At 43.8% G+C, this 13,636-nt stretch overlaps 1 protein-coding gene across 5 annotated transcripts in view; it reads left to right on the forward strand.

Annotated features, from left to right (window-relative positions):
• Positions 1-13,636, forward strand: part of TDRD12 (tudor domain containing 12) — a 79,570-nt gene that overhangs the window by 6,832 nt on the left and 59,102 nt on the right. For 3 of the 5 annotated variants that reach the window (XM_078362108.1, XM_078362109.1, XM_078362111.1), the window contains exons 2-9: positions 1,431-1,589; positions 4,521-4,657; positions 6,556-6,630; positions 7,466-7,585; positions 9,728-9,783; positions 11,077-11,162; positions 12,097-12,286; positions 12,847-12,939. In XM_078362108.1, the coding sequence (XP_078218234.1) occupies positions 1,431-1,589; positions 4,521-4,657; positions 6,556-6,630; positions 7,466-7,585; positions 9,728-9,783; positions 11,077-11,162; positions 12,097-12,286; positions 12,847-12,939 (916 nt within the window). The remainder of the gene's footprint in view (positions 1-1,430; positions 1,590-4,520; positions 4,658-6,555; positions 6,631-7,465; positions 7,586-9,727; positions 9,784-11,076; positions 11,163-12,096; positions 12,287-12,846; positions 12,940-13,636) is intronic. The other 2 variants (XM_035287036.3, XM_078362110.1) reach the window with 1 other exon arrangement.

Genomic DNA, 13,636 nt, shown 5'->3' on the forward strand with positions numbered 1-13,636 from the left:
TTCTGATTCCTCAAGCCACAGACATTACGACTTTCTCCTTGAATTGCAGCTGCTTCACACCACTGAACGGGGGAATGGGCTCGGGGCAAAACCCATATAAAAGTAGATGCAGATCGCACCCAGGGAAGTTTCATTCTTTCAGTTGTTGAAGCTCCTCCAGGTTCTGCTCGCTTTTGGTAGCTCTTCACTGCCTTCAAATCGTTATTTTGTATTTTTTCCAGGGATTATTGTTGTTACCCACAGGTGATTAGAAACTATTCTATTGTTACTGGAACCAGAATAACTGCTGTTGTTTTTTCTGATTATTTGTTATAAAAATGTTCAAACATTCGGAAAAGTAGAAATAATACTAATGTGAATACCTGTATTCTTGCCACATTGGATATAGGATCCCAAATCTTGAGACGTCATTGCTTCTAGGCAGAGATAAGTAATACTTCTGAAAAATCATGAGTTCTTGGCCAGGTGTGCTGGCTCACGCCTGTAATCCCAACACCTTGGGAACCTGAGATCAGACGTTTGAGACCAGCCTGGCCAACACAGTGAATGAAACCCTGTCTCTACTAAAAAATACAAAATGAGCCAGGCACAGTGGCATATGCCTGTAATCCCAGCTGCTTGGGAGGTTCAGGCAGGAGAATTGCTTGAACCTGCGAGGTGGAGGTTGTAGTGAGCAGAGATCGCGCCACTGCGCTTCAGCCTGGATGACAGAGTGAGACCTTTAGATATTTTCAATTCAAATTTAACTTTTCACTTATACTTGTGTCTTTAACAATGAAAATCTTGGTTTCTAATAACAGTAGTACATAACAAAATACATTCCAGGAAGTCTGACTTTCTTTCATGTCCCTTGTCCCTTTCTTCCCTCCCCTTAGGTCATGATTTACATTTATTTTGGTTTATCTGCCATTATTTCTCTTTTTTATTATGAGCAGAATGTACTTATATTCACATTTCTTTCTCTGTCTTACAAAAGGATACAGGTCAGGTACAGTGGCTCATGCCTATACTCTCAGCACTTAGGGAGGCCAAGATGGGAAAATTGCTTGAGCCCCAAAGTTTGAGACTAGCCTGGGCAACATAGGGAGACACTGTCTCTATTTGTTGTTGTTGTTGTTTAATTAAAAACATTATTTTAACAAATAAAAGTCCTAAAAACATTGCTCTGAACCTTGCTTTTGTATATTACGGATTTTTTTCAGAATATAGGAGATTGAGGACATCTGTTTGTTTTTTGAGTCATGGCACATAATTGAGAATTACTTACATGTTTTAGAATTTTATCTTTGGTCTAACAATTTAGCAAAGGCATTTGTCAAGAATTTGTTAGGTCACTTAAATAAACAGTATTCGTGGCTCTAAAGTTTATTATTTTGTGGTACTGCTTTTAAATCATACATTGTTCTGTTTGTCTTTTAAAATTTTTACAGATTGAAGATCCAGGTTGCTTCTGGGTTATTATAAAAGGGTGTAGTCCCTTTTTAGATCATGATGTCGACTATCAAAAATTACATAGTGCCATGAATGACTTCTACAACAGCATGTGTCAAGACATAGAAATAAAACCGTTAATATTGGAAGAAGGACAGGTATGTATCTAAATGTTCATCTCAATAAATAAATAAATAAGTAAATAACTAGGAGAAGTCGGTGTCTTTAAAGGACGAAAGCTTTAAAGGACAGAGTGGCTTTCTTGTTAGAGGCTAATGCAGCTGGTGATTTTTAAGTTGAAGCCAGTACTCCTTTACCATTCCGAGAGTCCTATGACCCTTAAAGATTATGCTGGTTAGGCCAGGCGCAGTGGCTCACGCCTGTAATCCCAGCCCTTTGGGAGGCCGAGGCGGGTGGATCACGAGGTCAAGAGATCGAGACCATCCTGGTCAACACAGTGAAACCCCGTCTCTACTAAAAATACAAAAAATTAACTGGGCATGGTGGCGCGTGCCTGTAATCCCAGCTACTCAGGAGGCTGAGGCAGGAGAATTGCCTGAACCCAGGAGGTGGAGGTTGCAGTGAGCCGAGATCGTGCCATTGTACTCCAGCCTGGGTAACAAGAGTGAAACTCCATCTCAAAAAAAAAAATATATTATGCTGGCTCTACTACTCTATCTGCTCTACAAATGGAACAAGAAAGCCTGGATGACAGCACATCTGTTTATAGCATGGCTCACTGAATATTTTAAGCTTACTGTTGAGGTCTATGCCCAGAAAAAAAGATTTCTTTCAAAATGTTACTGGTGAGCTGGGTGTGGTGGCCTGTGTCCACAGTCCCAGCTACTTCGGAGGCTGAGGTGGGACGATGACTTGGGTCTGGGAGTTCAAGTCCAGCCTAGGCAACGTAGCAATGAGACCCTGTCTCTCAAACAAAAAACAACAAACAATCAGTGCTGATGGCCACTGAAGACAGTGCTCCTGGTCACTGAAGAGCTCTCATGGAGATGTGTGAGGAGATGAATGTGGCTCATTTTCATGCGTCATTTTCAAGGTTGACTGCTGTATGAATTACTGACTATTCATGGTATTTCTACGAGATGCTTTGACTTCAGCATTAAATAGAAATACCCTTCATCCTTGGTCAGGATTTCTGTGGCATTATTTGAGTTTTGACTTATGGAAGGTTCTATATCCCTTACAGTATGATTGTAGTGTATTTTCCCACTTGGATCCCCGAGGACCGCAATCTCTCTCGGTCTCCTCCTTTTCTGTGTGAGCACAGCTCTCCCTGCTGGACTGCCTTGTAAACCTGTGGTTAGCATACGGTTTGTTAGTTGAGTTGGCTGTGGCCTGGCAGTCCTGTGGTACAGTTAGGATGCCAAGGGCTGTCACTTCTGCATGGTGGTTCTCCTTAAAAGGGGCTGCAGGCATTTACGGATGCTTCTTAACTTACTATGTGGGTATGTCCTGATATTGTAAGTCAGAAATGCACTAAATATACCTAACCTGCTGACCAGCCTAGCTTAGCCTTGCCTACTTAAATGTGCTCAGAACACTTAACATTAGCTTATGGTTGGGCCAAATCATCTAATACAAAGCCTGTTTCATAGTAGAGTTTAAATATCTATGTATTTTATTGCATACTGCACATTATATAAAAATTGCAATAGTTTCACACCATCAAAATGTTGAAAAATCGTAAGTTAAACCATCATAAGTCAGGGACTCTGCATTTATTCAGCCATCAAACAGGGAGTTTATTGATTGATTGATTGGGACAGACTCTCATTCTGTTGCCCAGGCTGGAGTGCAGGGGCGTGATCTTGGTTCACTGCAATCTCTGCCTTCCTGGCTTAAGTGATCTTCCTGCCTCAGCCTTCTGAGTAGTTGGGACTGCAGGCACGTGCCACCATGCCCAGCTAATTTTTGTATTTTCAGTAGAGACGGGTTTTCCATATTGGTCAGGCTGGTCTTGAACTCCTGACTGCAGGTGATCCAGTCACCTCAGCCTCCCAAAGTGCTGGGACCACTAGCATGAGCCACCATGCTCGGCCCAGGTGGTTTATTTTTAAAACATGTTATTACTATTGTTTTTTGGAACAGGGTCTCACTGTGCCACCCAGGCTGGAGTGCAGTGGTGCGGTTGTAACCCACTGTAGCCCACTCCAGCCCACTCCAACTCCTGGGTTCAAGTGATCCTCCTGCTTCAGCCTCCCAAGTAGCGGAGACTATGGGTACATGTCACCATGCCTGGCTCAAGTAGTTTTTGAAGACTTAATAAATGCCAGGCACTGTACTAGGTGCTGGGAATACGGCAGTAAACAAAACAGAGAAAAATCCATGTCATCAAGGAGCCAGCATCCAGGTGTGACAGATAGTAAGCAATGTCAGAGGCCAATACAAGTCACAGAGAAGGGAGTAGAAGGATGAGGCTGGTGGCAGCTTCCTGTTGGTCTGACATGATCGACAGTCATTCCTAAGCATTATTTCCTGATTTAAGAAGGTAAAGGAATGCATTTTCTTATTTTACTTTCTAACAATTTTCAAGGAGTGAAAATGACCGTATCGAGTAAAACAGTGACCTAGTACCCAGGTGGCCTGTGTTCCTGAGGTTCTCTTACGGGCAGAGGGGCTCAGCTTGGGCACGCCCGGCCTCCTGGAAACACTGTCCTCTGCTCTAAGGGAGGATGTTGGCTGGCATGGTTTTGAGAGTAACTTTTAGCTGTCTTGTTCTATGACAAGATGTTAACACTGACCTTAAAACCTCTCTGTTGGCTGGGCGCAGTGGCTCACGCTTGTAATAACCACAGTTTGGGAGGCTGAGGCAAGCAGATCACGAGGTCAGGAGTTTGAGACCAGCCTGGCCAACATGGTGAAACCCCGTCTCTACTAAAATAAAAAAAATTAACTGGGCATCGCATCGGGTGCCTGTAATCCCAGCTACTCGGGAGGCTGAGGCAGGAGAATTTCTTCAACTTGGGAGGCGAAGGTTGCAGTGAGCTGAGATCATGCCACTGCATTCCAGCCTAGGCGACAGAGTGAGACTCTGTTTCAAAAAAAAACAACCTCTCTGATTTATTTTGCAGGTGTGTGTGGTCTATTGTGAGGAGCTGAAGTGCTGGTGCAGGGCCATTGTCAAGTCAATTGTGTCTTCTGCAGACCAGTACCTGGCAGAATGTTTCCTTGTGGACTTTGCCAAGAACATTCCAGTCAAATCTAAAAAGTATGTACGTGTTTATCTCACTTATACTCTTTTCGAGACAAATGTCAGTTTCAGAGGAGAATATATTTTAAACTGTGGGGCTAGAGGTCACTACCATTGAGAAAAGACAAAACTGGAGTTCTTTAGGTTCAAGAAGGGGGCTTTGTGGGTTTCTGGTCTGCACCCAGTGACTGGCAGAGTGGGTGGGCAGGATGAAGGCTGAGGCAAGCTCTGGCCCTCTGCTGCTGTGTGTCCTGGCAGGGCAGCCAGATTCAGGCGGTGTTCTCTGTATCTCCTGGTGTTCTCTCTGCGTCTCCTGGCTGCTCTCTGCATCTCCTTGCTGCTTTCTGCATCTGCTGGGGTTCTCTCTGCATCTCCTGGCTGCTCCTTGCTGCCCTCCTGGCCTGTCCTCAGTTTGCTTGTGCTGTTTAGGGAGGCTTGGCTACAAGAAAGACACTTCCAGGAGGTAGAGAGAAATGCTTCTCTCCACAGAAAGGGATTGCTAGCATAGCCTCGGAGAGCAGAGAGCAGAGCATGTACTCATATAGGTGTTCCTGGTTGTCCTACTTAAGAGAGGGAGGGTGTGACCATCAGTGAGGGTGGGAGACTGCTCAGAATGAGCTGGTGCCAAAATGGTGCTGTTCAGCCTTCATTCCTTCTGGGACCACGTGTCATAGCTCATTAGAAAACACCGGCAACAATTCAGTCTTCATGTTTTGTGATGATTTTTCCATAGTTTCCCATCCCAGAGTAAGAGGATGTCAGTTTAATAAATATGAGGATTCTGATACCATTGAAGAAAGAGCAATACCAAATAGACTTGATTGCAATAAGAGGTGTCTATTCCTTTTTTTTTTTTTCGGTGACACAGAGTCTTGCTCTGTCACCCAGGCTGGAGTGCAGTGGTGTGATCTCAACTCACTGCACCCTCTGCTTCCTGATTCAAGCGATTCTTCTGCCTCAACCTCCTGAGTAGCTGGGACTACAGGCATGTGCCACCATGCCTGGCTAATTTTTGTATTTTTAGTAGAGACAGGATTTCATCATGTTGGGTAGGCTGATCTCGAACTCCTGATCTCAGGTGATCTACCCACCTCGGCCTCCCAAAATGCTGGGATTACTGGCGTAAGCCAGCAGTATCTATTGAGTAGAATAATTTCATGGCAGATGTGCTTATCAGACATTGGGAATTTGCAGTACTTACTGTAAGAATTTGAGCTTGTGATCTGCATTTCATACAACCATAATTGCTGCAAAAACAATCGCTGTGTTTAACTGGAGAGCTTTTCTTTTTGCATTTGGTATTTTACATTTAGTTTGTTTTGGGTGAGAAAATTGTATGATTAAACAGAGCTTGAGGATGCTTCAGGGGCCATGAGTGCAGCCACCTTTTTCTAACCTGTCTGAGACAGAAGATGGCCAGGTTACCCAGACAGGGCACAGTAGGAACCCTGGAAAGAGAGCCAGTTCCTGTGGAAACAGTACGTGGAAGTGGTTTTTGGGCCAGGAGCAGTGACTCACGCATGTAATCCCAGTGCTTTGGAAAGCCAAGACAGGAGGATCGCTTGAGGCCAGGAGTTCAAGCAAGACCAGCCCGAGCAGCATAGTGAGACCCACACTACAAATAAAAAAATGTAAAAATAAAGTGCTCTGTCTTTTGCTGAAGAAGAATGGAAATTAAATTGCTGAACTTACTATTTAAAAATCTCAGTCCTGCAGCTCTTTTGTGCAAAGTTGGCAAATACTATTAAAACATCTGTTTATTTACAGAAACTTTTAAGGTAATTTTGGTCATATGTTGAGATTGATATTTAGAAAATCTTGAATAGAGTTTGCTTTACAGATTGATTTATTTATTGGCATCCAGTATTTGTTCACCTAAGGAGCCTTATTAGACTTTTTTTTTTTTTTTTTTTGAGGCCGAGTTTCTCTCTTGTTGCCCAAGCTGGAGTGCAATGGTGCAGTCTTGGCTCACTGCAACCTCCGAGTCCCAGGTACAAGCAAGTCTCCTGCTTTAGTCTCCTGAGTAGCTGGGATTATAGGAGTGTGCCACCACGCCTGGCTAATTTTTGTATTTGTAGTAGAAATGGGGTTTCACCATGTTACCTAGGCTGCTCTCAAAACTCCTGACCTCAGGTGATCCACCTGCCTCGGCCTCCCAAAGAGCTGGAATTACAGGCGTGAGCCACCGTGCTCAGCCAGGAGCCTTATTAGATATTTTTTTTTCCTAAACTTCTACCCCTAGGTCATGAAATGTCATTTTCACTGATACACTGTCTATGTTCCATATCGGTGCTTTTTTTCCCCCCCGGAGACAGAGTTTCGCTCTTGTTACCCAGGCTGGAGTGCAATGGCACGATCTCGGCCCACTGCAACCTCCACCTCCTGGGTTCAGGCAATTCTCCTGCCTCAGCCTCCTGAGTAGCTGGGATTACACGCACGCACCACCGTGCCCAGCTAATTTTTTGTATTTTTAGTAGAGACGGGGTTTCACCATGTTGACCAGGATGGTCTCGATCTCTTGACCTCGTGATCCACCCGCCTTGGCCTCTCAAAGTGCTGGGATAACAGGTGTGAGCCACTGCGCCCGGCTCCCATATCAGTGCTTTATGTATCAAAAGAGTCGATTTTTTTTCATCCTCCCAAGAAACAGTTTTTCCCTCTCGGCCAAATGTCTCCAAGCACCGTTGATGGCTATATTAGAAACAAAGAATTGTTTTTTGTGTGTTTTGTTTTACATTAAGTATATTAATAAAATCGGTGTACTTTAATGGAATATGTTGTATATAATTTTCTATATAATGGAGCTGTTTCTGTTTCACTCTTTAGCATCCGAGTTGCCGTAGAATCATTTATGCAGCTTCCCTATAGAGCAAAAAAATTCAGCCTGTACTGTACGAGGCCTGTCACATTACACATCGACTTCTGTGAAGACAGTACTGACATCATGTAAGTGAGGCTTCTTAAGACCTTTGAATCCTTAGTAAAAGCCTTCTGTCAAGTGCATGGTGTTATATGAAGCCAGTTCCTCTGTAGAAGTACTGAGCAGGAGGCCTCTGTGTTCTTCAGGAGGGGCTTCTGAGTCAGTGTTTGACCTTGCTGTGGTTGAGGAGTTTGGAGCAGGCCTAGCTCTATGCTTCTTGCCTTTGTTTCAAACTTATAAAAAGTAATAAATTAACTGTAAAGAAAAGTATTCATAAGGCAGAATCATGGAGCATCATATACGTGTGTACACGCACACGTTTTTTGAGACAGGGTCTCACCCTGTTGCACAGGCTATAGTGCAGTAGCATGATCATGGTTCACTGTAGCTTCAGCCTCCTGGGTTCAAGCAATCCTCCTAACTCAGCCTCCCGAACGTCTGGGACTACAGGCACATGCCACCACACCCAGCTAATTTTTCTCTCCTCTCCTCCCCTCCACTCCCTCCCTTCCCTTCCCCTCCTCTCCTCTCCTCCTCCCCTCTTTTCCCTCCCTTCCCCTCCTCCTCTCCTGTCCTTTCCTCCCCTCCCCTCCCACCTCCTCCTCTCCCCTCATCCTCCACTCCTTTCCTTTTCCTCACCCTGCCTTGACCTCTCCTGCCCTACCCTACCCTGCCCTGCCCTGCCCTATCCTGCCCTACCCTACCCTGCCCTGTCCTTCTCTGCTGATGTGGTAGTTCTGTGTGTGAGAGAGAGGGAGAGAGACTGGCTGATGTGGTTATTCTCTCTGTGTGTGTGTGTGTGTGGGGCGGCGGTGGGGGGACTGGCTGATGTGGTTATTCTGTGTGTATGAGAGAGAGAGACTGGCTAATTTAACTGTTCATACACTAGATTGAGTTTTCTCTTGGGTTATTAGGAATCAACTCGCTTTTGCTTTTTTTAAAAAAGCTAAATTTTAGGTGATTCTTTGTGTGTAACAAGGTTTTAGAACTACTGTCTTTACTGCCTTTTAGAAATCCTTTGTAATTTTCTTGAATTGCTTAATATCTCTCTTATAAAAATAAAAATAACTACCAGTTTTGAGTAACGATTATGTCCAGGCACTAGGCTAAATGTTCTATGTACATTATCTCATTTGATCTTTAAAACAATTTTTGGAGGATGGTGGGGGCATCTCTGATACATAAAACCAGAAGAAGCATAGAACATCATTCTGACCTTACATTTTATTTTTCTCCTTGCTTACAAGTTTCTCCTCCTTCCCCACTGCCTGCAACTTTGCCTGCAAGTTTTTTTGTTTTTTTTTGCAAAGCAAAATAAAGATGTAGAAAAGACAAGATGGGAGGGGTGAAATGGGAGCCAATGAGAGGGCTCTAGGGTCAGCAGAGTGAGGAACTGTAGTTCCATAGTAGCTGGGTCCCAGTGCAGTAGCTCACACCTTTCATCCCAGCACTTAGGGAGGCCGAGGCAGGAGGATCGCTTCAGCCCAGGAGTTCGAGACCAGCCTGGGCAACATAGCGAGACCCTGTCTCTATAAATAAACTTTTTTTTTCATTGCTGGGTATGGTGATGCACACCTTTAGTCCTAGCTACTCAGGAGGCTGAGGTGAGGGAGAGGATCGCTTGAGCCCAGGAGTTCAGGGCTGCAGTGAGCTGTGTTTGTGCCACTGCACTCCAGCCTGGGTAAAGAGTGACCCTGTCTCAAAAAAACAAAATGAAACAAAGATAGTAGCTGATTGTCCCATGACTGCCTGTTAGAGTGTGGGTACACTAGCACATGTGCCCTCTTTGTGCCAGACTGTGCTAGACACCCCATACTCAGGATCCCTGCCCCAGGAGCTTGTGTTCTGGTTGGGGAGGCTGATTTGTCCCAGGTAGCTGGGGATGGTGGTGGTGTGACAGGCAGTGCAGTGGTGGGCACAGATCATTCTCGGTGGGGCCTCTGTGCTGTGAGTCTACACCTGTACAGGTGACAGTTTTGAGAAGAGCATGTTGCAGGATGTAGTGGGATCCTCACCCCTAGAGCAGGGCCAGCACCAGGTGTCCCATCATCTGCATCACATGTTCCATATGTAGTGTGAGAAATGTCCGGTGCGTGCTTTACAAAATGCTGTTGGTGTGCTAGCCTCAGATTTTTATGTAATGAAGTTGCCTCTGTTCACTGTTCCAGACCTGCCAGGAAGTGGGACAGTGCAGCTGTTCAGTACTTTCAGAACCTTCTCAAAGGTAAGCCAGTGCCTGATCACTGCAGCCTGCCGGGAAGTGACACCCACAGAGGCCCCAGCTTCTGCTGCTGGAGAGGGATGGAGATGCCACCGCTGGCCGAATGGCCCTCCTCAGAGGGGTTCCCTAAGCTACCTGGGGCTTCTTCCAGCTCAGGTGCCACAGTAACTCTGCACCCATAGTGGTGTGGATGTCAGTAATTGATAGCTGAGATCGGCAGGGGGCTGTTTTTGCAGGGGAACCTCTGCACAGTAACAATGCCTGCCTCTTAGTTGGCCTAAAAGCTGCAGTGCTGCAAAATAAATTCATGTGGTTTTTATTGGACCAGCAATTGATGAAAAACCTAGCATTTTTAGTGAGCAAGAGATAATAAATGGATATTTATTGTGTAATAATCATTACTGCTAATTTAAGATGCATAAAATGTCTTCAGCAACCAATTTCGTGTGCTCTTTTTATTTTAAACCAGTGACTATAAACAGTGTCTTTTGTGGCATCTGTCTTAACCCCTGGCAGTCAGACACCTGTTTTAGTGAGAGGGTTGGTGGGTGGGAAATGTCTGGGGTATTGCCTGGTACCTCGTTGGGTCCTGGCTCCTCTCCTGTGCTGTGCCATTATCTGGGTAGAGGAGGAGCCAGATCCTTTGACCTGGGAGCAGTGGGAGGCTGGGAGGTCACTGGGACTGGAGTTTTGTCCCCTGTGAGCCACAGGGGCTGCTGGGAGATGAGAATGTGGGTTTGGAGGAGGCCGGCCACCAAGTCCTCTGTGGCTCAGGCGAGTGACTTAACTTCTGAGCCTGGTCTCCTCACTGGTCACATGACCACTGTACTTACCTTGAAAGCGGTGGTAAAAACTCAGCGAAAGAAGGTTTCTAAAGGACTTAGCACAGTGCCTGGTAGGTGGCAGTGATGCAGCTGCCCGTGGGGTTTGGAGTCTCTAAGGGAGTAGCCAGGTGCTGTACTCTGTGGGGATTTGCAGGGTACAGCAGATCTCATGTGAAGGCTTGGGACTGGAAATCTGGGTTTGGGAGGCGGTAGAAGAGAAGAGAGGACCAGGAGCTGTACTTGAGGAGGTATTCATGGGGTGGCACAGGAACCTGTTGATAGGGACGGGACCCGTGACCCACTCCACAATTAGGAGAGCCTTTGCCTAACATGCTCCCTCTGGGTCCTGCCTGAGGAAGCCATCTGGGCACTCGTAAGTAGTTAGCAGAGGTTAATAGGTGGGAAATAGTCATGATTGTTTCAAATACACTCTTAACATTAGCTAATTTGTGTTTTCATTTATGCTATTTAGCAACTACTCAGGTGGAAGCCAGATTATGTGCGGTGGAAGAAGACACATTTGAGGTTTACCTTTATGTAACTATAAAAGATGAAAAAGTAAGTGAAAGAACTGTATTCTTAAAATATTTTATCATGATTTAAAATTTTACTTTAATAAAACAGAAAAAGTGCCAAGAAAAACACTAAAAACACTGTTGTTTACACAGCATAGAAATTGTCTTCATCTCTTAAGGTCTGCCTTAGATTTGAAGTTAGCCATGTCTGTATTTTCTTTTGATTGCTTTAAAAATGACTTCAGCATTTTATTTTAAAACAACCGAGAAATTATCATTATCATGAAATATTTTCTTCTCATTGGATGTGATTTTTATAAATATAGTGATTTGCTGTAGCATTAGTTCACTGCCTTTCCCCCATACTTGCTGTATGTAACATGTGCTTGCTGTGAAAAATTCAGATCACAAGTGGAAAGAAAGCGGATATTACATGTGAGCGGCCCCCACCTCTGCCAGCTGCTAGCATTTTGGCCGCTGTCCTTTCTGAAGGGTGGCTCAGGGCACAGCTCAGCACCAGACAGAGTTGGACAGAAGGGGCAGATCCAGGGCTGCTCAGAGCCCACAGAGGGCACCTTCACCGTGGATTTTTAAAAAATTATATTTTGAAATAGTTGTAGACTTACAGATGAGATGCAGAAATAGCACAGAGATTTTGGGAGATGCTTTGCCCAGTTTGTTCTGATGTTAACATAGCACAAACCACAGTACGGTTTTTAAACCAGAAAGTAGTACTGATAAAATACCATGAAAAAATGCCAATCATCACTTGATTATTAAATGCAAATCAAAACCACATCGAGATACCACCTCACACCAGTTAGAAGGATTAGTGGGAAGTATTGGGTTTACCAGAGCAGGAGTCAAATATTTCTGTCAGATTATGTTCTGTAAAATAATTTCTCTGAAAATTGAAATTTGATTATTTTCTTTAAATTCACTTGACTGTGTCTTATGAAATGTTTAACATTTTATAGGTTTGTGTTAATGATGATCTTGTTGCAAAGAACTATGCTTGTTATATGTCACCTACAAAGAATAAAAACCTTGATTATTTAGAAAAACCAAGATTGGATATAAAATCAGCACCCTCCTCCAATAAACTCAATCCAGCACTTACCCTCTGGCCAATGTTTTTGCGAGAAAAAGATGTTCAACGAACGGAAAGTGAGTCGATTCTCAGCATATCAACTTCCCTTATATTATTTTATTAATAATCTTATTATATAGATATAAGTTGTACACACTTTTCCCCACATGGAGACAAAGACTTGGGCTCTGTTTTAATATTTAAAGTTTAATCCTGATGAGGCTGTGACAGATTGTAAGGTCATAAAGTGCTACATGTGTTCGTGAGACCAGGAAAAAACTGTCCTCAATTTCTTATTAACATCAAGTTATGTTGTTAGAAGTCCAAATGTTTGTAACTTAAAGATTCTAACAAAATAAGGTTTTGAATATTTAGACTTCTAGACACTTTTAAAAAGAGCTATTTATCACAAGTAACCCTTAGCGTGAAAATATGAGAGCTCGTCACGGACCGTGGAAACAATTTCCGATGTTTCTGTCCACATCCAGTTTTTAGTCCCCTCACCTTGTGTCCCCTAGTCAGCTCTTCTGTAACCTCAGAGCAAAAAGCAAGAGCAGAAGTAGTGTACGAACGAGTTCACATTTTTATGCTGGGTTTTATTTCATGCTTTAATTCTGAAATTTATTCTTTCTATCAGATTCACATGGCTTAAATTTTCTGGCACAGTCCCTGCAGCATACATGGTGCAAAGGTGTTGTCGGTGACCTCAGGCCAACAGCCACAGCACTGGGTGAGTTCTGCTAGTGTGGTTTATTTCATAGGCAGCATGAAAAAGGTATTTACAGCTTTTTAAAGATTAGAAAGGTTGTCTAGAAGTTCCATGGTAATTCTCTGTCTCTCTTTTCTTAATTTAATGTAACCAATTTGTGATGTAGATGTTGAAAGAGATCATGTGTCCTGCATTTCATACTTAGAAATTTTACTGTCACGTCAAGAACACAACAGGCACCTTTCATGTGCAGGACTGATTTATTTCAGCCTAGTCATTAGACCCGTAATCACTATCTGTCCTCAGAGTACACATATGTATTTATGATTGATTTTTCACTTAGGCAACAGGATGCATAAAAATATGGAAGACAGGCTTATAAGGGCAGAAATACCTAGTTTTTAATGCTAGTCTTTAGGATATTTAATGAATTAGAATTGCTGGGTGAGGGTGAAATTTGTCAGCCCCTTTGATGCCTGGCTCACACTCTGTGTTGGTTCCTCCGCCATTTCACTCTTATGCTAGATGTGTGTCCAGGAAGGCCTCACTTCCTGTCTCGGATAGGTTTTTAGAAACTGACCTTTAGTAAAAGGATGTTATAACGAAACAACCTTGAGAAACAATGTAATTTGAGGGCCTGCTATACTTTGTTTCACTTAAATCCATGGTTTCCAAAAACCTGTTGATGAGTCAAATGAGGACTTACTGATACCTGTGG

The sequence above is a fragment of the Callithrix jacchus genome, chromosome 22, assembly GCF_049354715.1.
Source record: "Callithrix jacchus isolate 240 chromosome 22, calJac240_pri, whole genome shotgun sequence".
NCBI classification, from domain to species: Eukaryota; Metazoa; Chordata; class Mammalia; order Primates; family Cebidae; genus Callithrix; species Callithrix jacchus.